General features: G+C 39.9%; 1 protein-coding gene and 1 non-coding gene across 2 annotated transcripts; both read left to right on the top strand.

Moving 5' to 3' along the window:
- The first annotated feature begins 8818 nt into the window (after nucleotides 1-8818).
- LOC149419726 (5S ribosomal RNA) lies at nucleotides 8819-8937 on the top strand. The gene has a single exon (XR_016302810.1). It is a non-coding gene; the product is annotated as a 5S ribosomal RNA (ribosomal RNA).
- Nucleotides 8938-16944: 8007 nt separating this feature from the next.
- LOC149419725 (uncharacterized) lies at nucleotides 16945-25738 on the top strand. Its single transcript, XM_089637534.1, has 3 exons — nucleotides 16945-18754; nucleotides 19592-23305; nucleotides 25644-25738. Exons 1-3 carry the CDS (start codon nucleotides 16945-16947, stop codon nucleotides 25736-25738), a joined length of 5619 nt encoding a protein of 1872 aa, XP_089493660.1.
- The last annotated feature ends 21 nt before the right edge of the window (nucleotides 25739-25759 follow it).

Here is a 25759-nt window from a genome sequence, read left to right as displayed (position 1 = left end):
TCTCCTCACTTTAAAATCCACTCCAATTCCAATGAAAAAAAAGCATAAATTTCTAAGATATGTTAACTGTAAACTCAGTCTACCAATAGAAACTAGAATGGAATTGTAGACAGCCCTGATTTACTGAGTATAATCACCTTCAATATGCCAACTAGAACTACTCGACCGAAAATTATTTTTAATTGCAGCAATAATATCAGGCTGCGTCATTTAGATACTTGCTTGTACCTAGATTGCATGTAGTTGGCCATACCTAGAAATAGTAGATGTTTTTAACTGCACAAAATTTTGTTACAAGAAGGCTATAAAAACATACCTTAAAAATAATTAAGGTTAACCATATATAATACAATGGGACGTACTTGACTTATTTTAATCGGTGATTTCTGACATTATTTGGAATAAAGGATGTGAATGAAATTGTGGTCTTTTGAAACAAAAAAAAAAACACAAACAAAATTGTCACCGGAGACCAAAATTTCATTTACGTTTTTTATTCCAAACAATGTCAGGAATCATTGGTTAAAGTAAGTCGAGTATGTCCCTTAACATCCCGTATAATTTAAATAGGAAATTTCACTTCATGATTAGTGTTTCACTAAATTATTATTTATACCGCACGTTTGCAAAAACCGCTTATAATAAATAAATAAAATATTATATATATGTAGTGGTACGCCACTACACCAAGCGCCAAGGTACCACGCCGTCATAGAAACATTCTGGAAAGTTTGGCCGTTATCAAGGTTTGTTCGGCAATATCTGCCATAGCAACCCAAATGTTTGAGATGCTTCTTTACTTTATAAAAGCGACAGCGGGAAGGAACTCGTCATCAATCATCAAGTCATCAATCAGTAATCCACTGCGCTACACGGACCTACCATACCTACGCCCCGGCTCTGCACGGATCACAAATCATTATGAACTCTTCGGGATCACATCAGCGCCCTGGCCCCGGCTATCATTCCTGGCCAGCGCTGACCACTTCGCCAGTCTGGGCCTCGGCCTCGCAGCGTCGTCGCCGGCCTGCATCTCCCGCTCATCTGCCGACAGGTCCATCGCACCTTTGGCTACTTCGTTCACACGGAGTACCAGGAGACACCACGTCTTCACCAGTGCTGCACACATCCACAAGTCCGGTCTCCATCAGTGCGGTGTGGACTCACTGACCCGCGCTTCGACCACACCATCGCTGTCATTGCCGTCTACACCTGGTGTCATCCTCATCGGTTCCAGTCATCTCCCAACTGCGCAATTCTACTGACTCAGAATAAATGCTGTGTCACAACAACCTATCATCTTTTATTGTCTCGCCACCTGATCCCCAAATATATATATCATGTTGTTCGTGGTTACGGGATTATAAGGATATTCTTTACTTATTTGATTAAATATACCTAAGTGTAAAGCTTTTCATCTCGACACAGGAATTCCCTAGTGAGATGAGCAGCCGAGAAAAACATTATATTTTTTTAAATAATTAAAACAAAGTCATGCTTTAACTCTTATATTATAAATTTTATTGTTACAAAAAATATTTAAAGTTTAATGTATAGATAAGCTTTTTTAATGCTTAGCAGAAATGAAAACAAATTATTATAAGCAATAGTTACTCGCCTGAAATATCCCTACAAATTGAAAATATCTCCCGAGTAAAAATAAATGACGCCGACGGGAATTGAAAAATATATAATAAGCAATAATTGTTGATTGAAGTAGGTACTAGTACATATTGAATTATTTGGCGGGTTGGGAATACTCGACGTAGCTCAGTTGTCCAGAGCACCTGACCGGACATCAGAAGGTGCGAGTTCAATTCCCGTCGGCGGCATTTATTTTTACTCGGGAGATATTTAAATTTTTATGGATATTTCAGGCGAGTAATTATTGCTTATAATAATTGCTTAATTGTTAATTTATACCAAATTAATGTACAAAAAGTTTTGTAAATAACGTTTAATAAGTTTAAGTTTAAGGCACTTTCAATATAATGTTTAATGTAAAGGCAATAGATACAAAAAAAACTGCTTAGTTTAGTTAATGTTTAATGTTTAGTAATGGAAAGTGATAAACTTAAATATTCTATTAAAAAAAAAAACAAAATAATTATTATTAATCACATTTTTCTAATGTAAAAAAGAAGGGTATAATTTGATTTGTTGAAAACTCACATATATAAAATATTGCTAATTTATTAAGAATCTCTTAAAATTATTTGTAATCCGGTTAAAAACGGGATTGTACGCCCTTAACAAATAAATTGATAGGTACGTATTATCGCGATGTCGGAACACGTGTTCATAAAACTCATTATATTTTCGCATTTCGTCATTATATATTTTCAGGTCCAATGCTGGCGCATGAACACGTGTTCCGGTACATTATGAATGTACTAAAAGTTTACAAGAAAACGGCCTGCAATCCCATTTTTAACCGAATTTTAATATTTAACATTTTTCTCCGTATGGGTACGTGACCGCGGTGAATTCAAAATTCCGAGTGTTCACGCCTACCGCACCACCATCGATGTTTTGTTTTAAGGTCACCTTACTAAAGATGTGTCTACTTAGGTTTTGAAAACACGAATTTAATGATGCCAAAATGCAAAGCAGTATTAATATTTACTGCTTATTCTATTACAATGTTAAAACACTTGTTTAAATCATTCAAACAGGTAATCATTTCATTCCTCACCTCGACAAGGCAATCACAGTGTCTGATAACATCTTCACTTCGCATTTGACATTCGCCAGTTTTGTTAAAAGTGTTTAAATGGTGATACAAAATCTGACGGAAATCAAAATCCATTGCTTCAACTTCTTCGTCACTCTCTTCCGGCTGATTTTCTGTTGTTGAAACCAGATTATCTACGTGTTTTTTTGGCACAACCTGAATCGTTTCATCATCATCCATTAAAAAAGTGATATTGGTTTTAAAAAGATATGACTCTGCTTGGAGAAGTTTTTCGTTGAGTTCATCAAATTTGTCATTTTCTGTCTCCCAGGCTTTTCTTTCTAATGGTCCATAATTGTAGCAATCGGCGGGTTGGTCGCCCTCGGGAATTGGTAGTCCTTTGAGTCTAAATTCACATCGCGGAAAGCGTTCATCTATGTCAGTCGTTTCTGATAAAGCAACAGCAAAAAAGATCAAAGAAGTAACTAAAACTCTCAAAACGGATGCCATTTTTGATTTTCTGAAAAAGGAAATTAAAAAAAAAAATATTAGTTTCATCAGAACTTTCAAAATAAACGCGTTATACATTGACAGCGCCTCTAACGGGAAATAAGTGGATAAATAAGTGAATTCATGTATTTTTTTTATAAGAGATAATATGTTTATAAGACAAGGTTTTTACGCAAAGCACAAAGGATTACAAATTATTATAAGCAATAATTATAAGCCTAAAACACAAATGTAAATTTAAAAAATCTTCCGAGAAATAATAAATGTCACCAACGGGAATTGAACCCTCACCCGTCTGATTGCCAGTCAGGTGCACCAAACAACTGTGCAACATCGATTTATTTTTAACCGCCAAATATTTCAATAAATACTAGTAATTTATATTTATTTTTCAGCTAACTAACTAACTAACAATCACGCCGTTTCACCGCAGGGGTAGGCAGAGAGGACGGACAGCAAAACAACTCGGTCTTGGCACACACTTCTTGCCTCATTCACATTCATCCATTCTCTTCTATTATTCTGACTCTTGACATGGCCCGACTCAATTATCTGATTCACTTGATCGTGCCATATCTTTCTCGGGCGTCCTCGACTTCTGCTACCATACACATTTGCGTCATACATTCTCCTTACACTCCTTTCTTCGCGCATTCGCTCTACATGCCCAATACAGGCTAATAATTATTGCGTTTAATAATTTGTTTTCATATATTTGGATTTTTTTTTACTTTTACTAATATTAAAGACCTATATTATGTATATGTAATAATAATAATGCATTTCATAAAGTATGTATAAGTAGTGCAATACAATGCAAGTATTGATAAATGTGAACGATAAAAAGAATAGGACGAAAAACGTTTATCTAAACTAAAGTAACAAAAAATCAACCCATAAAAATCTTTTTTTTTACATTAATAAATCTATTTTTAGATGTCTGTTAAAATTTATTAAATTGGTTTGACAGAGGATTGTACATTCCTTCCCAGGGACTGGATTCAACTGCGATAACAACCTCGCCAAATGCCGATCTGGAAAGACCGAAATTTATTTAGTTTTTTAACTGATGTAATGGGTGACAGGGTATCTCATCAAAATGACAGTTCAACACACCTACAAAAAGTGATATAAAGTCATGAAAAGTGATGAAACAAAAACTAGGTTAAATAGGTTTCATAGGTAACTATTTTACCAAGCTTTTGTTTGATCACTTTTAATGACTCTATATCACTTTTTAAAGGTGTGTTTAGTTACACATTGTTCACACACGTGTTCTATTACACAGTGTAAAATAGAAAAGGTATATACCTACCGAAATTAAGAATAAAACAAGAAGTGCCTTGTAGGCAGGTGTCATGATCAAAATATAAGCTCAAATTGTACCTATATTTCCACACAAAACTATGTTTCAACATAATTACGATATTCAAATGACCCAATACAATTGCAGGCAAGTGTAATGAAAACGTACCGAGCCACGAATTACGTGAATGGAACGTTTCGCGCCATTTGCGGTTGCTTTGTCCCTTTCCCATAAGTTGAGGTTCAGTTCGGCAGTTCGGCTCGCATATGTATACGTAGCATAAGGAATACAGACCGCGTGCTAAATATTCTAGAACAAAACGTTTCTTCGGTGGCACATTATTCAAATTTGTACTGAAGGCACTTGTAGTATTTTTCTTTATAATATGGTACCTTAAATTATCATAATAAATATCTTAAACAAAGAACTTTTTTCATTTGTATAATATCAGGCCACAAAGTGTTTGCTTTCTTCGATAGTAAATAATAAATTATGTTATATCGTATAAGATAAGAAAAGTTTATGCGTTAATAAACAAACATCCGCCATATTGTAAGAAATGGCTTCGGTTTTTAGGCATTTAAGTATTGGAATATTTGTTATGGAAATGCGCCATTATAGAAATTGTTTGACACCATTGACCAGCGACTGGAAAATAATGTTTATAACGGGTTTTCCAATAAGAGGTGTTATTTTGAATAGCCCGCTATTTCGGTAGATGTTACTTTTGAAGCTGTCATTTTTTGACATTTGACAAGTAGAAACTACGGAACGATACACGCTTCAACAACGCATTAAAATTATTAAAATTCACTTAAGTGATTCAAATGTTAATCATCTTGAGTGATGAGGCCCATTTCCACCTCGGTGGCTTCGTCAACAAGCAAAATTGTCGCATCTGGGGCTCGGAAAACCCAGGAGTTATTGTTGAAAAGCCTTTTTTTCTCAACATGTGACTGTTTGGTGCGGTTTATGGTCCGGCGGAGTCATTGGACCTTACTTTGTCGAAAATGAGGCTGGAGTAACAGTTACGGTGAATGGATTGCGCTATCGAGAGATGATTAATGATTTTTTATGGCCGGAATTGGATGGTATTTATCTGGACAACGTTTTTTCAACAAGACGGCGCTACGTGCCACACAACCAACGAAACCATTGATCTTTTACGATTGAATATCAAAATAACACCTCTTATTGGAAAACCCTGTAGGTAGTTGGAAACAGTGAGAAAGTTTGTCTTTATAGATTACTAAATAATATTAACTTACAATTAGAAGTTTAGCCTCCCGCTTAGTACTTATTATGGTTGTATGTGGTTACAAGAACATCGAATATTTTTTAATCGATGTTAATAATAATACAGAGTTTTATTTTGTTTGTTTATAACACTGTCTTCAACCATTTTCAATTACAAATTTTTCATTGTATATAAAAAATTTACACTGAACCTCTTTGTACGAAATTCACGAGGTAAATATGAAATTTTATCAACGTTATCAGCTAGCAGCTTGGAGGCAGATAATACAGTTGAGTCACTTGTTTGGAAATGTTATCTATAGGAATAAAAAAGGTTTTCCTCTAACATTCCTTGATAAGGTAAACCAGCGTTAAGTCATGCTCGTATAATCATCACAAAAGCCAAAACTAAAAATTGGCAAAAGAATAAATTACGAATAGTAACTACAATCAAGTTATCTTAAATGAATAAAGAAAATCCCATTTAAAAAATCCCATAAATGAAGATAATATATTTTTTAAGTGTCATCAATGTAATATATCATTGAAGAAGATATATCTAAACAAAACATAACACAGAACAATGAAAAGGTAACAGTCTCAACTGAAAATCGAAACTAGGATCTCCTTCTTACGGAACAACGCCAAGCAACTCGGCCATTGGGTCATAATTATTTTACGTCATTTTTGTAGATCTCACATTTCAAATTCAAATGTAACAATATTATCTTTAACTTTTTTTCCATATGTTGGGTGCCATCTATTTAAATGATTTCATATTACATTGTTTAATTATAAAACATATTATTTTATAAGAAGGAAAAAAGTGTTTAGATTGAATTCCTGTTAGAAGCTTTAGTTAAATATACAATTTTGTACTTATAAGAATAAGCGAAAAGAAAAATTAATATCTTAAAACACAAAATTACTATGGAATGCTTATGTTTAACAATGCTTGGTGTCTCTCATGACAGCAAGCTTTCTTTTCGGGAACATCTAAATGTGATTGTTAATAAATCTCTCAAACTATTTGGCTTCATCACTAGAACCACTTCCGACTTCAAAAGTATAAAAACCCTTAGAACTCTTTACTGCTCCTTGGTTCGCCCCAATTTTGAATATGCTTCTGTTATATGGTTTCCTTTTTATGCTATCCATATTCGTCATATTGAGTCCGTTCAACATCGGTTCCTAAAAGGGATTGCTTGAAGGCTAGGATTAGAAAGAGGCAATTACTCGTATTATGAAATTGAACAAATTCTAAACCTTTCTCCCTTAGAAGACCGTTGGAAAAAATCTGATCTCATTTGTTTCTTTAAAATTAACAACAATTTGATTGACTCACCTATATTACTAAAACTCATCAGTCTCATCACATTCAATATACCTACTAGACTCAGAAATAAAGAACTGCTCTTCCTCAATCAACACTCGAATAATTATGCTTACAATTCACCATTGTCTAGAATATGTAGAATGTCAACTCACGTCAAGACTTTGATTTTGTTGGTATAAGTCAGAATGTGTTTTGTCGCTCACTATGCAATTGAGGATATTTTGTATCACTTTAGTTTTAGCAAGGTCTTGACTTGACTTGACACTTTTTATATTTTCTTATGTTTTCCCTGTTTGCCTCTGCTTTTATATACCATCCTTTACTCTTGCATTGTACATTGTCCTAAATCTCGTATCGCTTTGTTATATATTGGACGAAGTCCGTTAATTAATTAATAAATAATAAACAATAGATGTATGTTCGGTTATTTAAATCGCTTGCAAAAATCTTCAAGCGTGATTACAAACTATTATACTTGAAGTGAATGACGTGTCCCCCAGCTTTAGGAGCCGGCAAACAAACTCAAAAGGATGCAGCAAATTTAATGATTAATAACAGATTGATATTTATCTTAAGTAATAACAGATTAGTATTTATCTTGAGTTAGTGCATAAAAAGCGACATGAGAAAATGATTGAAAAAAAAATAGTATCGAATAGTTCTAACGAATTTATATTCAACCTTGTTAGTGTCTCGCATATCCGATTTTAATTATATGGGATATATCCTGTGTTCAACTACCAGTTGATACCGATACTTTTTTATTTTTCTGTGTTTCATGTTCCGTTTAGATTTATCAATAGTATTTTATTCTTCAATCTCTAAATAGTATAAAATAAAGTCGCTCTCCACGTCTGTTTGTGCGCTTATTTCTTCTAAACTACACAACGGGTTTTGCTAGGGTGTTCACTATCATTAAGAGAATTTCTTCCGGAAGCATATTATTGAATATTATTTATATAAAATTTTATTATAAAAAAGTCGATGTTTTCTAAACAAATTGTAAAAAAAAATTTTCGGGTGCTAACATTGCTAAGGCTGGCTAAACCTTGTGATATTCATAAAAATAATGAACAGGATGGGGCAAAAGTAATCACCCGATGTTCTTTTGCTGTAATTTTTTTTATGATAAACTTTGGTACTGCTTGTTTTCCCGCGTTCTTGCGGAGTAAACCGATTCATGTGATGTTGATTTGTATTCTGCGTTTGTTTGCTTCACAAATATTAAAACTGAATTATTATTTGGTGCCATTTGCAAAAGTTATAGCGTTTTCCAATAGAGTGATTACTTTTGCCTCACATGTCTTGTCGATTTGTATTCTGCGTTTGTTTACTTCACAAATATCAAAACCGAATTGACATTTGGCGCCATTTGCAAAAGTTATAGCATTTTCCAATAGGGTGATTACTTTTGCCCCAACATGTATATCAAAAAAATGAAGAAAATGACGGAATTGTATATCAAAAAGGCCTATAGAATAGTCCATGACGGTATACTCGTATCTCGTATGTCTATCTCCTAAAAATGAATCCCAGCAACGCTAGAATATTTTATCAGCTGTAAGTAAATATATTTTGTATTCTACTTTACTTAAAGAGACATCTATAGTATTATACTAAAAGTAAAATAAAGGAATTTCGAATTTTCAAAGCCATAGAAAGGGTTTACATGAAATTTGTTAGAGGGCGATAATATAATTTTTATACTATGATGTGGATTCAATAATAAATGTTTTCTATCTAGAATAATTTGCCTGCCAACGACCATACCATGTTGAATACACCGGTTCTCGTCCGATCACCGAAGTTAAGCAACATTGGGCGCGGTCAGTACTTGGATGGGTGACCGCTTGGGAACACCGCGTGCCGTTGGCCTGTTTTTTTTGTTGCTGTAAATTTTAAATTATTTTGTAACCCCCAATTACGCCCGTATGGCCAGCAATGGGCCGCAATAAGCAACCTTTTTCAATATATTCCTGTCGCCATGCTCTGTATCCATGGCCTGTAATCTTGAGGATGATGTGTGGACTGCGGAGGGTCTTTTTGAGGGATAAAATGTACTGGCCGGCAATTCGTCTCACAGTCGAGCTCTTGAACTCAATGACCCGTTCCCAAGTACAGAAAATGTTGGGCGTGTTTCCCCAACGCACCGGTGTCGTTCGGATCAATGACGCTAGTTCCTCGGAGCATCTTTCATTAAAATGCCGGTAGAACAATCACAGAATTCCCACCTGACGACTCTGCTCAGGGGATTAAGTACAGCACGTTTCTGCACAGAGTCAAGGGTTTAATCTCGCTTCAGACCAAAGGTATGGGTATTTATTGACTGGGCGTCGCGAAGTCCCGATTTAATTCAACCGTTTGTATTACATCTCTCTGTAAATTTGTTTGTACTTTGGAGGATTGTGATTATCGCCAATTGAAATGGTTTGTTGGCTGAATTATTCTGTGGTTCTCCAATCCGCAGAATCCAAGGTTGCGTGATTGTTCTCCGTGTGTAAAAATGAGAATTCGAATATTTTCAATTTAGTTTTTATTTTAACCAAACTCTCGTTACAATAATTTTATGAACAAAACAGATCGTGTATAGAGGAGATTTATGGCTAAACCGGCTGCTAGACCACTGGAGAGAGAATGAAATATTTGCCGCCCGCAGGTTTACAGTGATACCAGTCTCACATAAATGTGGGTAAAAGTAATGTTGTTATTATTTTCGGGAGATGTGAACTCCCTATAATTTCCCCTACACTATTTTCCGTTTCCAGTTTCCAAAATCTGCTGCACTCACTTTATTATTCAAGCAAGTCTTACTTTGACCTACAAATTCACAGACGCGATGTGGGCATGCCGAGTCTATTCTACAGGTATTTTATCGGACCCTGCTCTAAGGAGCTACCAGCATTGATCCACGGTGCACCAGTGCACCTACGTAAGACTCGATGTACTCGAGTGGAACATCTGTTCACAGTTGATGTTGACTCGTATATATGCGGAACGAGTTACCGGCATATGTTTTCCTCCTTCATATAATCCGAGCCTCTTTAAGACCCGCAATAATAACTCCCTTCCTACAGACCCTACCTTAATCCGCCTCACAACGCTACCCAACCTGGTGGCGACATAGCTCCTCTGCCTTTACACTGTAGAGACAAGGACGCTCTTGTGAGGTGTCACATACATATATAGTATATGTATATATATAATTTTTTTTTCGTTAAGATGCCAAACTTTGACAACGTGACTAACTTTTACTGAGCTTTTCTGTGTACCTACCTGCCTAAAAAAGTTTTAAAAAGTTAGTGACGTTTCTTTGGACAATTGTATAATTCCTTATTAAAAATTAAAATAAATATAACTTGCTTATAATATTAAATGGTGGTTTGTAATTATGAAATTACTTTCAAATATTATGAGTTCAGAGGAAATTTTGGTTTTCATGTATTAAATAAGAGAAACTAAATATTTTTATGGACGTGAGGTCTGTTCATGTTCCTGTTAGATCTATTTTGAATGTGTTTTAACTTATAAAAGTTTTTTGTATTGACTGAGGATTAAACCTTGCTACTCAGGAAATGAAGTCGACATCTCTGCCAACCTTGCCAAACGACGATCGGATAGGACAGAAATTTATTTCGTTTATTAACTTCTATAATATTATCCAATTTCAGAAAAATGCTGAGGTATATGCACCGAGAAAAATGAGTAAAGGTAATTTATTAAAAATCTCTTCAAATTATTGGTAATCCGGCTAAAAACTTTTAGGCAACTCCTAATATATCGGAACCCGTGTTCATGCACCGGCGTTTGTCTAGATAATTTATAATGACGAACTCATATCTACATCGTCATATTCATTCGTCAAGGGCCAGAAATCCCGTTTTTAACTGGATTACAAATAATTTGAATAGATTCTTAATAAATTTACTCTACTCATTTTTCTTCGTGTGTACGTGATTGCTTCTATAGATGGAATTCATTGTCATCGACAACGAGTCTATCCGCCGAGATTCAGCTCGATTGAATATCGGGAAGTAGTTAATTTCCGCTTCCAAGATTTGCAATTATTCATAACCGAAAAATAATTACGTGAAATTCAAATAGGTACCCAGATATATTTAAAAATATGAAATGCAGCAACAATAAGGTTTAATAAAGAATAGTTTATTTATAATTAGTATAGTGTGTAGTCGGGTACCAATGCAAAAACCTTGGTGTACCCTACCCAAGGCAAAAACATGCACGCGTTGGATGTTTCTGCATCAGTTAACACCATAATGTCTGTAGGTATGTTCATTTAATTAATATTTTTTATCGTTTCCTATTGTATTTAATTCGTAAAACTTCATTTACGTAAAAATTTTAAAAAAATATATCGTTATAGTTTTTCATAATTTTAAAGTTTAAATGTAAAATTGAGAAAACATTATTTGTATATTTTGTCTACAATCTTATTTCAGTCATGTACAGTAAAATGAGCCAGGATTTCCATTTTTTGTCAATCAGTTTTTGTCGACCATGTTTATTGTTAGACGTATTCAAATTCATTTACGTAGAACCTTTTGGTTCTAGACCATTTAGCACGTGGTCTGTCTCTCTTACACTTGAATGAAATAGTATTGAGCCATGTATAATACATGTAAGGCCATCCCATTGAAATATCGTAATCATGGTGAATCACAGTTTTCTATGGAAATACAGATCCGGGGGTAAAGTGCACTAACTTCGGGAGATGATTCTACATGATGGTAGAAGTAAATAAGACAAATAACTTTTATAGAAATTCCAATTTTTTTTTCCCATACTAAAATATTTTACATTTAAGAATATTTATTTTTCTATTCAAACAATTCAACTATTTTAAAAACTACCTTAAAACGTTGAAATTTCAAAAAAGTTTAAAAATTATTTATCTTTTCTACACCCTGTATAGGCCCTTAATGTGTTATTCTTTATTCTATGGTGTCGAATTCCTCAAAAAAACTTTTACCATCACATAGTGTCTATCTATCTATCATCCATTTCCGAAATTTCTGTATTGATTTTTACAGGGTGTCCGGGGGTAAAGTGCAAAAACTTCGAGAGGTGATTCTACATGATGGTAGAAGTAAAAAAAGCTAAATTACTTCTTCGAAAATCAGTTTTTTTTTCTGACAAAAATATGTTTCTACAGAAGAATATATTTATTTATTCATTTTCGGGAAATCGACAGTTTACATTTAATCAGTTTGTACATAAGTATTACATAATAAAATAAAACCAATTATGAATTTCCTCCTTGTGACTTTAACTGAGACAGCATAATATGGAATAACTTATTTAAATTTGCGAGAAAGGAATACGAATTTAAAAAAACATACAAAACAAAAGATTATATAAAACCAAAAACTTACAATACAATACATTTATAGCCATGGAGAGAGGTTGTAGATATAAATCAAATCATAATAGAGATATAAACAATATAGACATAAACATTATTCAAAAACCATCAGAGAAATATTCTTTTATGGACCTCTTGTATTTGGTAAGTTTGCAACTGAAAATATCAACCTTGGATAATACGCTATTGTAATTATTGCATAGTCTGTTCAGGCAAGAATTCTGCTTATTTTTCCATTCAAACAATTCAACTTTTTTACCGTAAAACTTTCATAAAACGTTAGAATTTCGAAAAAAAACACTTCCCAAGTTTTGCAACTTACACTTTACGCTGATATCTCGTATTTATTGCACCTCAATATTTGTCTCATTGCTCTATTCTGGATGATTTGAACTTTTTTAAGCTACCTAAATTACTAACGTTGAAAATTCTAGAACTATCTCGAAAAATAAGTATAAAAATTAAATTTACATGGTGAAACGTGATCATCAAGGTGTTAAAAATAATATTGTATAGTTTTGTTGTCGCTCCGTGGAAAAACATTTGAAAATACCTACCTGCCGACTACAATGAATAGGTCGTAAAAATATCAACTAACCACTGACGTCGGAATAATTCTAATAATTCATTAATTACTGGCGAGCGAATAGCACTTTTATTGCGCTGGTAGCCCGGGACCAGAATGCCCTGAGTGCACACAGTGCACGGTGCACAGCGCAGTTAGATTTATGCATCTGCGAATATTCGATTGTTAATTCTTTTCAACAGACCTGTTATATTTAGTTAGTGTCATGTTTTGTGTTGTTTTTTTACAAATTGTTTAGTGAGTTAGTTACAAAATAACAGTTTAATATTTGTATAAGTAGCAATCAATATCTGTTTGTTTTTATCAAATCGAAAACATTATTATAAACAGAGTGAGTGCTATTGTGTTTTAGAATTTTAAGATGTTCCAAAAGTATTTTAAATTAAGGTACATATTCGTGATCACTGGCCACGCTTGTAAATGACCGTCACATGTTATTTCATACAACATGGTCGTTAGGCAAACTTATAAATGACCGTCATCCCATACAACGTGATCGCTGGCCAAGCTTGTAAATGGCTGTCATCCCATTCAACCAAAGCGAATTTTCATTTTACTCAATTAAAAATTAATTTTAAAATTAAAATTTACCAATTGCAGATAGTTGCCTAAAAGTTTTTCTTGTAAATCGTGGCAGCGATCTCGAATAATTACCAAAATTAATAATAACGTGTAAAAATGATAAACACTATTGTATTAACAATATTTTGAGGTAGAAAAAACTAATATTTTTTACATTCTAGGCTTAATAAAATGGGCGGTAACAACTCTAGCGAATATGGGGTGAGCAAAAAATGTACTTTTGTGTTCCATTATTATTGTACTTAACTATGCTAGTTATTATTATTCGAAACCTTCAATCTTTGTGTTCCAAACTTCGTGAAATTCAGCGCCATTTTTAATTTAGATAAATATGCAGAAAATATTGTGGACACGGTTAATATACACTGAAAAAAATCACTTTGTGATTAGATAATATTGCCAAGTGTTTAAGTTTCGGGCAATGGCAAATAATGCATCTGGCTAATTCGTTATAATGGGATAATTTGACGGCTTTTCCTCACGCCATGTTTTTGCAATAATGTTTATATAGTTGTTTTAGGCTAGTTTACTTTTTGGGAATAACAGAAGATACAACTAACCTTTAGCTTTCACATCAATAAAAATGGCCGCCAATTGAACAATTGATATTAATTTTAACAAAATGAGGATTACTTACATACTTACTTGTCATTTTTATCTGATACAAAGTATTGTTTACTAACCGTGTCACACTTTTCTGTATATTAACCTTATTTACCGGTACAGGTAAATCGACGATTCTCGGCCAATTTCAGCTTTTTATCTAGTTGTGGGCAGCTGTCAAGCACAACTACAATTTGGTTGGCGGGTGTTGGTACTGCCGCCCAGGAATCATTTATTGGTTAAACCAACATCCCTGTCATAGGTCACCCCGAGTGGTTCGCTACGTTTGGTGACTTAGCAGGGTGCCCGAGTCTGGTTGAGGGAGACCTTTCGGCCTCTCCAGCCAGACTCTCTTGACCCATCGTTTTGCACCGCAACGGATCCATACGTCCGTCACTCCTGGACACATTGACTCTCAGATTCCTACCTCATACTCTGCTTCCTTCCCAAGACTTCCTCTCCTCGCTTTCCCTAAAACGACCGTCCAGCATTCCCAAAGATGACATGGACTACTGATGAATACTGCAAGACTGCCCAAAACGTTGAGTCAAAGAAGTCGGAACCACAACCATATTTTATTGTCACAAAAATTAAATCTATCAATCACCTGTTTTGTTCAGTGGTTTACAGTTGTATTACCATAACCCTTTTCAAAATAATACTAATTGAATAATTTGCATAACGCCGATTTTGTGAAATATCACCTCAAGGGCGCTGTTCAAACACGACTTCCTAGGCTCAATTAAATTAGTTATATACAGATACAGACAACATACTTACCTGTTGGATGACTTCAGATAAACATACTTGTATAATATACTAGATGTTTTATTATTGCATAACGCCGATTTTGTGAAATATCACCTCAAGGGCGCTGTTCAAACACGACTTCCTAGGCTCAATTAAATTATTTATAAACAGATACAGACAACATACTTACCTGATAGATGACTTCAGGTAAACATACTTTTATTGGATACTACATGTATTATTATTTCATAACGCCGATTTTGTGAAATGTCACCTCAAGGGCGCTGTTCAAACACGACTTCCTAGGCTCAATTAAATTATTTATAAACAGATACAGACAACATACTTACCTGATAGATGACTTCAGGTAAACATACTTTTATTGGATACTACATGTATTATTATTGCATAACGCCGATTTTGTGAAATATCACCTCAAGGGCGCTGTTCAAACACGACTTCCTAGGCTCAATTAAATTATTTATAAACAGATACAGACAACATACTTACCTGATAGATGACTTCAGGTAAACATACTTTTATTGGATACTACATGTATTATTATTGCATAACGCCGATTTTGTGAAATGTCACCTCAAGGGCGCTGTTCAAACACGACTTCCTAGGCTCAATTAAATTATTTATAAACAGATACAGACAACATACTTACCTGATAGATGACTTCAGGTAAACATACTTTTATTGGATACTACATGTATTATTATTGCATAACGCCTGTAACGGACGTAGTTGACCATATTATTTAATTTCATAAAAATTGTTTATTTTTATAAAATGTCCCTACTCCACGCCACTGGCAAAATCACCACTCCCCGCCACTGGTCATTTTGTCCAATTTTCGGCCCAAGCGGCTTGAAAACTTTGACTCCGAATGGCTTCGATACCACATCGCCGGCTTACCTGCCGCGTGGATCAATGTCCAGCATTTTTTCTATGTAAATTTTACATAGAAAAATCAATTTTTAAACATTGCAAATATGTATATTTTACTTGTTCATCCCCTCGGCGGTAGTCAAATAAACACTATTTTCGATATACTACCGCTGAGGAGATATTAAAAAAGCTGTTTTTCACCCATATGTAAACCCATTTTTGAACAATATTTTTTACCCTTTTTGCGTGTACAAAAATCCAGGAACCTCGTAGCATAGTGAATCTTATCTCTTTCTGAGCGCTATGTTACGGGGGACCTCGGAAAAATACTAACTTAACATGTTTTACAAATTTGATCGCTTGAGATCATTTTTACACATTTATTTTACAAACATTTCTTATTTTTTGTCGTATCTTGACAAACAAAAAATCTAGTTGTCAAGATACACATTCCTATAACTACTATGCATTTAAACTATGTAATTATCATTCATGTAAGCGCTCAAAATCTTTTCTAACTCTCAAATTTAAGCGACTACTATCACCAGTACTACCGACAAAATGAATATGCAACAGTTTGTCGGAGGCTATAAACTCATTGTTGGCGCGGGTACAACCCCCCACCACTTTTGGGCTCCTAGCCCAATGTCGGGCGCGAGTCAGGCTAATTAAATATAAGCAGCCACATAATTAAAAATAAATCAGTTCATCTTTACCATCAAAACCAAGCGTTTTATTTATCAACAAGTGACTCCTGCTCAACATCTGCCTCACCTCGCCGAGTCTTCTGCTCCAAGATCTTCTGGTGTTACCTCTTCGAGACCAGCCGGCCCTCCTTTGGAAAACCGCCAACACCAGAAGCGAGCAGAGACGAAAGCACACCCAGTGCCCACCATTCACCAAGCCTGGGTGCGGGAGGCAGATTTCATCACCAATATCAACTACAATCATCATCATCGGCCGTAAAGGAGCATCTCATCGGTTGAAGACACGGTTTGGACCCGGCGCCTAAATCTACAGTCTTGTGCGGACTCCCGTCCAGTACAAGTGGTCCTTCGAGCCGGATTCTCACACGCCTTCAACCAGGATGTCTCCAACTTTACGGTCGAGCCGGATCCAAGACGATGGATCCTCAACACCATCTGCAGATGCCCTGGACGCTGGGTCTCAGGCCACGGCTGCGGTTCACGTCACGCCTGACGTAACCCCCATGCCCACGCCCAGCACTACTCCTGACATGGCACCACCTGCACATCATGACTCACCGCCCTCCACATCTCAAGAGGATGCGATGGAGTCATTGCGACAACAGCTTCGCAGTCAAACCGAGCACATTGAGAGACTTAAAGCAGCTCTTCAATCAGCTCCAACAGCAGCAGCCCCTGCCCCTCCTGGACCTTCGAAGCTCCTGGAGAGGTCACCACCATCATGGACGCAGCCCGGCCAATCGAGCCCGGTGCCTCTGGTGGACCAGAGGTACGAGGAACCAGCAGCAGCAGTGCCTGCCCGATCTGGACCCGTACTCCTGGAAGGGTATCCTGCCCAAGGAGGACCCTGGCGCTTCCAAGGGTACAGCCCTGGATGGGTGCAGCCCGGCCAACCGAGCCCGGTGCCTCTGGTGGACCAGAGGTACTCAGCAGCGGCGCAGCCAAGGCCAGCCGGTCCCCCGCCCTCGTCACCCTGGCCCAATGCAGGGTGGCCAAACATGATGCAGCCTGGACCCTCTGGCCCCGTACCGCCCGCCCCTCTGATAGAACAGAGGCAAGCCGTACCTGAAGTGCCAGCCGGACCTGTACCTCTGGTGGACCAGAGGTACGCATCACGAGCGCAGCAAGAGCCAGCAGGCCCTGCGCAACCAGCACCCTGGACCATTCAGGGATGCCCAGTACTGGTGCAGCCTGGACCTCATGGCCCTGTGCTGCCCGTACCTCTGCCCCACCCGGGGTACCCAGCGCCGACGCCAGGATCACCTGCCGGACTGCTGGAGCAGTGGGACGTGCCATGGACACAGCCTGGACCACCTGGACCCTCTGGACCATCTGGACCATCTGGACATGTGCCGCCCGTACCACTGCGCGAACAGGAGTATGGCGTGCCGGCACGGCCAGATGGCCCGCCCACAGCCAGTACCAGCTCCATGCCGAGATTCCCGCCCCAACCTACGGCGGATGAGACGGCCCAACATACCAGAGCCTGGGTTCAGCATGATGGCAGTCCCATGGCTCAGCTGGCCTCCGCCCTGACAGAAGCCATCAGAGCTTCAAGGGCTCAGGACAGCCCCCGTCCCACAATCGAGGACGATCCACGAATGGCGGCCCTTATTGCCAGACAATCTATGGCCAAGGACCTGCCTCCATTCTCTGGAGATCCACTGGAGTGGCCCACCTGGAGGGCACAGTTTAACCAGTCTACCTCCACATGTCGGATGACCTCCAGTGAAAACTTGATCCGCCTACAACGGGCCCTCAAGGGGAAAGCCCGAGAAGCCGTCGGCCCCCTTCTGATGGACCCTGCCCAGGTTCCGGAGATCCTGGCAGTCCTGGAGCAGAGATTTGGAGGGACTACCTCACTCGCTGCCCTGATGCTGGACAAGGTGAAGAAGCTGCCCCACCTCACAATTGAGGCCTCTCTGGAGGACATCGCAGACTTCTCTGGCACAGTTCAGAACCTGGTGGCATCACTCCGCTCCCTCAACAATGATGGCTACCTGACGAATCCAGCGCTGCTCAGTGACATCGCGGGGAAGATGCCGCCCACCTTGCGGTTGGCGTGGCTGATGGAAGTGCGGCACTACGAGGCCTCCGCTACCATCTGCCAGTTTGCCGCCTTCCTGAAAACCGTCGCGAACGCCATCCCAAAGTCCGGTTTGGTTGACCCCGCGAGGTCCCGCCCACGCCGTGAACATACGCTCGCCACAACGGAACAGTTTTCGCGCAAAAACGGTGCTAAAAAACGTGATACCTGTGAAAGTTCCCAAAATATGTCTGCCGCGTCAGAAAAGTTTTCGCGAAAAAACAATTCGAACAAAAGTGACACTTGTGACCACAGTTTAAACACGTCTGCCGCGTCAGAACGGTTTTTATCGCGGGAAAACAATGTTTACAACGACAATTCTAGTGAAAAACAACATTTCGCGCAAAATAATCGAAAGCCCCAAAATTTGTCTGGTAATAATCGAATGCCCCAAATTTTGTCTGGTAATAATCGAGAAAATAATCGAAGCGGGGAAAAAGTGCAAAACAGTTACAATGAAGTTCGCGAGTTCGACAACCGCGCCGGGTGTGTTCAGTGCGGTGAAAATGGCCACCAACTTAGCGAATGTCGTACTTTCACCGCGAAAGACATAAAAACCCGTTTTGTGACAGTTAAAAGTGCCGGATTGTGCCGAGTATGCCTCAATGGCAAACATTTTACCAAATTCTGCAAAGTTAGTGACTGGTGCGGAGTGGGGGAGTGCAGATACCCCCACCACCGACTTCTTCACAACCCGAACTATCGTGAAAATAACAATACAGTGGCAAACGTTCACAATATGTGACGCCATACCGAAAGTGCCGTGTTAAAAGTGGTGGGGGTCATATTGTCGGGCCCCAAGCGACAGATTAAAACCTTTGCGCTTCTGGACGAGGGCTCAACTGTCACCCTTATTGATGCCACCACAGCACAGAAAATCGGCACAACCGGACCTACCCGTGAGCTACGACTACACGGAGCAAAAAACATGTGCTCAACAGACTTGACGTCCCGCCGCGTGCCAATTACTCTACGCGGCGCCGGAATCTCTGATGAGTACGTCATCAAGGCCAACACCGTCCAGCAGCTCAGCCTTCCTGAACAGAGGATCCACGGCCGCTACATCACCCCCACACTTCTCATCGGGCAAGACAATGTACACCTTATTGTCTCGAGGGAAGTGCGCGACGTTCGTGACTCTACGCGAATATTGTCACGGACGGCGTTGGGGTGGATCACCCATGGCGGAGGGGCCCCTGAACACGAAGCTGAGGCTACAACACTGGCCCTGCGCGAGGAGAGCCACAAAGACGACCTCATGAGTGATCTCATCAAACACAATTTTGCGATTGACTCATTGGGGATCACGTCCGCCTCTCGTGTAACTGCGCACATAGTACGTGCAAATCAGCTGATGGAAGATACAACCCATCAACTGACATCTGGCCGATGGGAAACCGGCCTTCTGTGGAAGGAGAATAATATCACACTGCCTGACAATCGGCAATGTGCATTAAAACGACTGTGGTCTCTGGAGAGAAAATTATCGAAGGAAAAGGACTTGGCAACCGCCTATGCAGCTAAAATCAACGGACTTATAACACAAGGCCACGCACGTGAACTTACGGATCGAGAGGTAGAAAAACCCTCTGCCCGCAAATGGTACCTACCGCATTTTGCCGTAGTGAACCAAAACAAACCAAACAAGATCCGTGTGGTGTTTGATGCTGCCAGCCGCTGCCGAGGGACCTCCCTCAATGATCAGTTGCTGACTGGGCCTGACCTGCTGACTTCATTGTTAGGAAATATACTCCGGTTTCGAGAGGGAAAAATAGCTCTCGCCGCCGACATCAAGGAGATGTTTTTACAAGTGAAAATCAAAAGTGAAGATCAACAGTCACAATTGTTTTTATGGAGACCAACACCTCAACAAGAACCACGTACTTACATGATGTCATCAATGATGTTTGGCGCTACCTGTTCACCAAGCAGCGCCCAGTACGTGCGAAACAAAGTGGCCCAGGAGAATTCTGCACTATTCCCTGCTGCCGCAGCCGCCATCCAAACAAAGTTTTATATGGATGACTATTTGGATGCGGTCGATACCAAAACTGAAGCGACAGCACTCATCACTACTGTTGCCAAAGTACTGTCAACTGGAGGATTCCACCTAACAAACTGGGCCTCTAACGACACTTCAGTGATGGCTACTATCCCGCTTATAGACCGAGCCAGGTCAGCCATCACCATAAACAGCGGAGAAGCAGATACCGAGAGAATCCTCGGACTTCTGTGGGATCCTGTCACAGATCGATTTTTATATGCATTTCGCGATGCTGCCGATCCTGAACTGATCAGCAGGCCTACCAAACGCCAGCTGCTCAGCATTGTTATGAAAATCTTCGACCCTGTGGGCTTCGTCGCTTGCCTCACAGTCCGATCGAAGATACTACTACAAGCTGTCTGGCGATCCAACATCGGATGGGACGACATCATCACACCTGAACACAACGAAAGGTGGATGGACTGGCTGGGACTTCTGCAAGACTGCAAAGTTGCCATACCTCGGCGCTGCTTACAAAACAAAGAGAGCTTCGTCACCCTCCACCTCTTCTGTGATGCCTCAGAGCAGGCATGCTGTGCGGTCGCCTACCATACCGAGGAGATTGATGGGAACACCACAGCCACCTTCTTGGCCAGCAAGTGCAAAGTGGCTCCTCTGAAACCTCTTTCAATACCCCGCCTTGAGCTACAATCAGCGCTCATGGCGGCCAGACTGGCAGCAACCCTGAAGAAAGAATGTCGCAGCAACATTGCGCGAACAGTGTTCTGGACAGACTCGACAACAGTGTTGTGCTGGCTGCGCACAGATCCACGCACATACTCCGCCTTTGTGGCCAACAGACTCGGCGAAATCGACGAGCTCACCCGCATTGCAGATTGGAGATGGGTCCCTACCAAACTAAACCCGGCAGACATCGGCACCCGAGACGTCAACACTCCTGACCTCTCGCACTCTGGACGATGGTTCAGTGGACCAGCCTTCCTGACCTCAGACGAGGCAGAATGGCCGCGCGAACGGTGCAAACTGCCTCAGCCTGATGATGGCACCCTGGAAGTGAGGCCTCAATACGTTGGCATCACAACAACTGTGGCAGAGACACTGCCCGAAATCAACAGATTCTCTTCATGGCGTCGACTTATTCGAACTACTTGCTGGATACACCGTTTTATTAAAAGGTGTCGTGGAAAACATCACGAACAACCTGATAAATATTTAAGAAGCGATGAAATCAAAGAAGCAGAGGCCCGATGGGCAAAAATATGTCAAGAAGAGACATTTTATCATGACATAAATGCGCTCCAGAAAGGAGATCCACTACCAAGTGACAGCCGGCTCAAAGCCTTGAGCCCCTTCCTTGGACCTGATGGCCTACTGAGGATGAATTCCAGATTACAAGCCCTCAGTAAAGTGCCTCAAGCAGTGCGGACACCGATCATATTAGATGGTGATCACGCCTATACAAGACTTCTGGTGAGACATCATCACCAGGAAGCCAATCACCCAAGTACGGAGAGAACCATGGCTGAGGTGCGAGGCAGCTACCTTGTGCTGCGACTGCGAACAAATATTCGGATGATCGCCCACAACTGCCCCACCTGCAAGATGCGCAGGAGCAAGCCAGCCCCCCCACTTATGGGGCCCTTGCCGCCATCAAGGCTAGCCCACCATGTTCCTCCATTCACAAACTGTGGACTAGATTACTTTGGGCCGATGGAAGTCACCGTATGCAGACATCGGGAGAAAAGATATGGTGCAATCTTCACATGTCTGTCTACTCGTGCCATTCACCTTGAGCTGACAACTTCACTGACCACGGACTCCGCCATCATGGCTTTACAACGCATGACGGCGCGCCGAGGCCAACCAAAAGCTCTGTTCTCAGACAATGGTACGAACTTCCATGGTGCCGACAACGAGCTGAAGGATGCCATCGAATCACTCAAAAATGATACCCGGATGAGGGATCATTTGTCAACAAAGGGGATCGAATGGAACTTCATCCCTCCAATGTCTCCTCATATGGGGGGAGCTTGGGAGCGCCTGGTGCGTTCTGTAAAAACCGCCCTGAAGGCCATCTTGCTGGAACGAGCTCCACGCGAAGAGACCTTGAGGACAGCGTTTGCCGAGGCCGAGTGGACTGTAAACAACCGCCCCCTCACACACGTCTCGGTGGATCCCAGGGACGAAGAGCCCCTCACCCCCAACCACTTTTTACTGGGAAGAGCCGGAAACCGACCTCATCTGTCACTATACGACAGGCAGGATGAGGAGGTATGCCTCCGTCGCCAGTGGCGTATCAGCCAACAACTTGCTGATATGTTCTGGAGACGGTGGCTCCGCGAATATCTCCCCACCCTGGCTGCTCGCCAAAAATGGCAACAGCCAGTCATCCCCATCAAGAAGGATGACCTTGTGATCATCATGGACCCCGCTATGCCCCGCAACAGCTGGCCACGCGGTCGAGTCCTTGATGCCACCCCTGCTGCAGACGGCCAAGTGAGGACCGCCAGGATCCAGACGAGCACCGGAATTTACGTCCGCCCCGCTGTGAAGCTCGCTGTAATCTTGCCGGCCCCTCCTACCGATGCAAACTCAACAGTACCACCAGCCCAGCACCATCCCAGAGGGACTGGCCGCCGCGGACTGCGCCGTACCAACAAACGTCCTATTTTTTAGTTCAGCATAGCTAAACGGGGGGAGTGTAACGGACGTAGTTGACCATATTATTTAATTTCATAAAAATTGTTTATTTTTATAAAATGTCCCTACTCCACGCCACTGGCAAAATCACCACTCCCCGCCACTGGTCATTTTGTCCAATTTTCGGCCCAAGCGGCTTGAAAACTTTGACTCCGAATGGCTTCGATACCACATCGCCGGCTTACCTGCCGCGTGGATCAATGTCCAGCATTTTTTCTATGTAAATTTTACATAGAAAAATCAATTTTTAAACATTGCAAATATGTATATTTTACTTGTTCATCCCCTCGGCGGTAGTCAAATAAACACTATTTTCGATATACTACCGCTGAGGAGATATTAAAAAAGCTGTTTTTCACCCATATGTAAACCCATTTTTGAACAATATTTTTTACCCTTTTTGCGTGTACAAAAATCCAGGAACCTCGTAGCATAGTGAATCTTATCTCTTTCTGAGCGCTATGTTACGGGGGACCTCGGAAAAATACTAACTTAACATGTTTTACAAATTTGATCGCTTGAGATCATTTTTACACATTTATTTTACAAACATTTCTTATTTTTTGTCGTATCTTGACAAACAAAAAATCTAGTTGTCAAGATACACATTCCTATAACTACTATGCATTTAAACTATGTAATTATCATTCATGTAAGCGCTCAAAATCTTTTCTAACTCTCAAATTTAAGCGACTACTATCACCAGTACTACCGACAAAATGAATATGCACTTTGACTTTTGACTTTTGATTTACTTTATTTTACAGAGTTCCTAAACATGAGTTTACTGACTCTAACATAATTATAAATTGATTATCTTTAGATACTTTACTGTTATTTTTATTATTATAGTGGTGTGAAAAAGAGCTTAAAAACTATACTGCGGCTGTAGGCAGGTTATTATTCCTTCCGGAGGACTATCTTGGGTTTTTTAAATTTAAATTTATCGTTTTCGCTATATTTCGAAAGTGAATTTATTGTTGGATTAGTGTGGCTGGAAAGGCCGGCATAAAATTTGGTTGCTTGGGAAACAATTAAGTCTTTTATCAACGGAATGTTGGTGTCTTTATGGATAGAAGAGATTCTAATCCATTTGGGTGCATTTAAAGCAAGTTTAATGGCTTTATTTTGAAATAGTTGAATCTTTTGTATTAGACTTGGAGCGGCGTGCCCCCAAATGGGGCATCCGTAAGTGAAACCTGGTCTTATTGTTGTTTTATAAAGAAGTAATTTATTATCCGTTGATAAACGACTTTTCTTTCCCATCATTGGGTAAAGTGATGCTAGACATTTATTTGCTGCTGTTATTTTACTAGTTATATGTTTCTTCCAGGTGAGCTTGGAGTCAAGCGTTACACCTAGGTATTTAATTGACTTTTCCCATGGAACATTTTCCCCAAACAGTTTAATGAATGGGGGCCGTTTTGGCCGTCTCTTTGAGAAAACGGTCGCGGCGCTTTTAGTAGGGTTTATTGAAATTCTCCACTTTTTGCACCACTCTTCAGTTAGAGTGGCCTGTCTCTGAACACGCTTTGTGGCGATGCTCTCGACTGTTGAACTAGACATGATGTTAGTGTCATCCGCAAATTGAGTGATTTGAATGTTATGGTCCATGGGTTTAGGAATGTCACTAGAGTAGATGTTATACAAGGATGGAGAGAGTTGACTGCCTTGAGGGACCCCAGCTGATAAGGGGCGGGTTGTGGAGAAGACGTTTTCTGACTTGACTTTAAAGCATCTATCTCTCAGGTAGCTAGCTATCAATTGCGTAAGTCTCAAAGGATACCCGAGAGCGTTCATTTTATATAAAAGGCCGTTGTGCCAGACTTTATCGAAGGCTTTACTTACGTCGAGTGAGAGGATTACTGTTTTTTTCCTAGTATTAAATCCCTCCGTGATGTGTTCCACAACACGCAGGAGTTGGTGAGAGGTGGAATGACCTGCTCTGAAACCATGTTGGAAGTCTGGCAAGAATTTACTGTCCTGAGTGAATGAGTTTAATCTTGATAGTATAACTTTTTCCAGGATTTTACCTAGGCAAGGAAGGAGGCTAATAGGCCGATGATTCTCCGTTAATAGTGGGTCCTTGCCTGGTTTGGGAATTAAAATTACGTCAGCTTCTTTAAAATCCTTTGGAAAGCAACGTAGTCTCAGCGACGCGTTGCAGATGGCTGTAATAGCGCAGATGCCTTTCTTTGGCAGATATTTTAAGATTTTATTTGAGATGCCGTCAGGACCGGCTGCTTTTTTTTTCTTTAATTTTTTAATTATGTTATTTATTTCCTTAGGAGTTGTGAACCTGATTGGAGGGTCTTCAGGATCTAGACTTAAGATTGATTCTACTTTTGAATCCACCTTTGCTACGAAGGCTGGGTCGTCGTAGTCCGTGTTGGGAGAGAATTGA

Source organism: Hesperophylax consimilis, chromosome 11 (assembly GCF_061612785.1).
Source record: "Hesperophylax consimilis isolate HC1 chromosome 11, BYU_Hcon_1.0, whole genome shotgun sequence".
In the NCBI taxonomy this organism is placed as follows: domain Eukaryota; kingdom Metazoa; phylum Arthropoda; class Insecta; order Trichoptera; family Limnephilidae; genus Hesperophylax; species Hesperophylax consimilis.
This window is presented reverse-complemented; position numbering and strand designations above follow the sequence as displayed.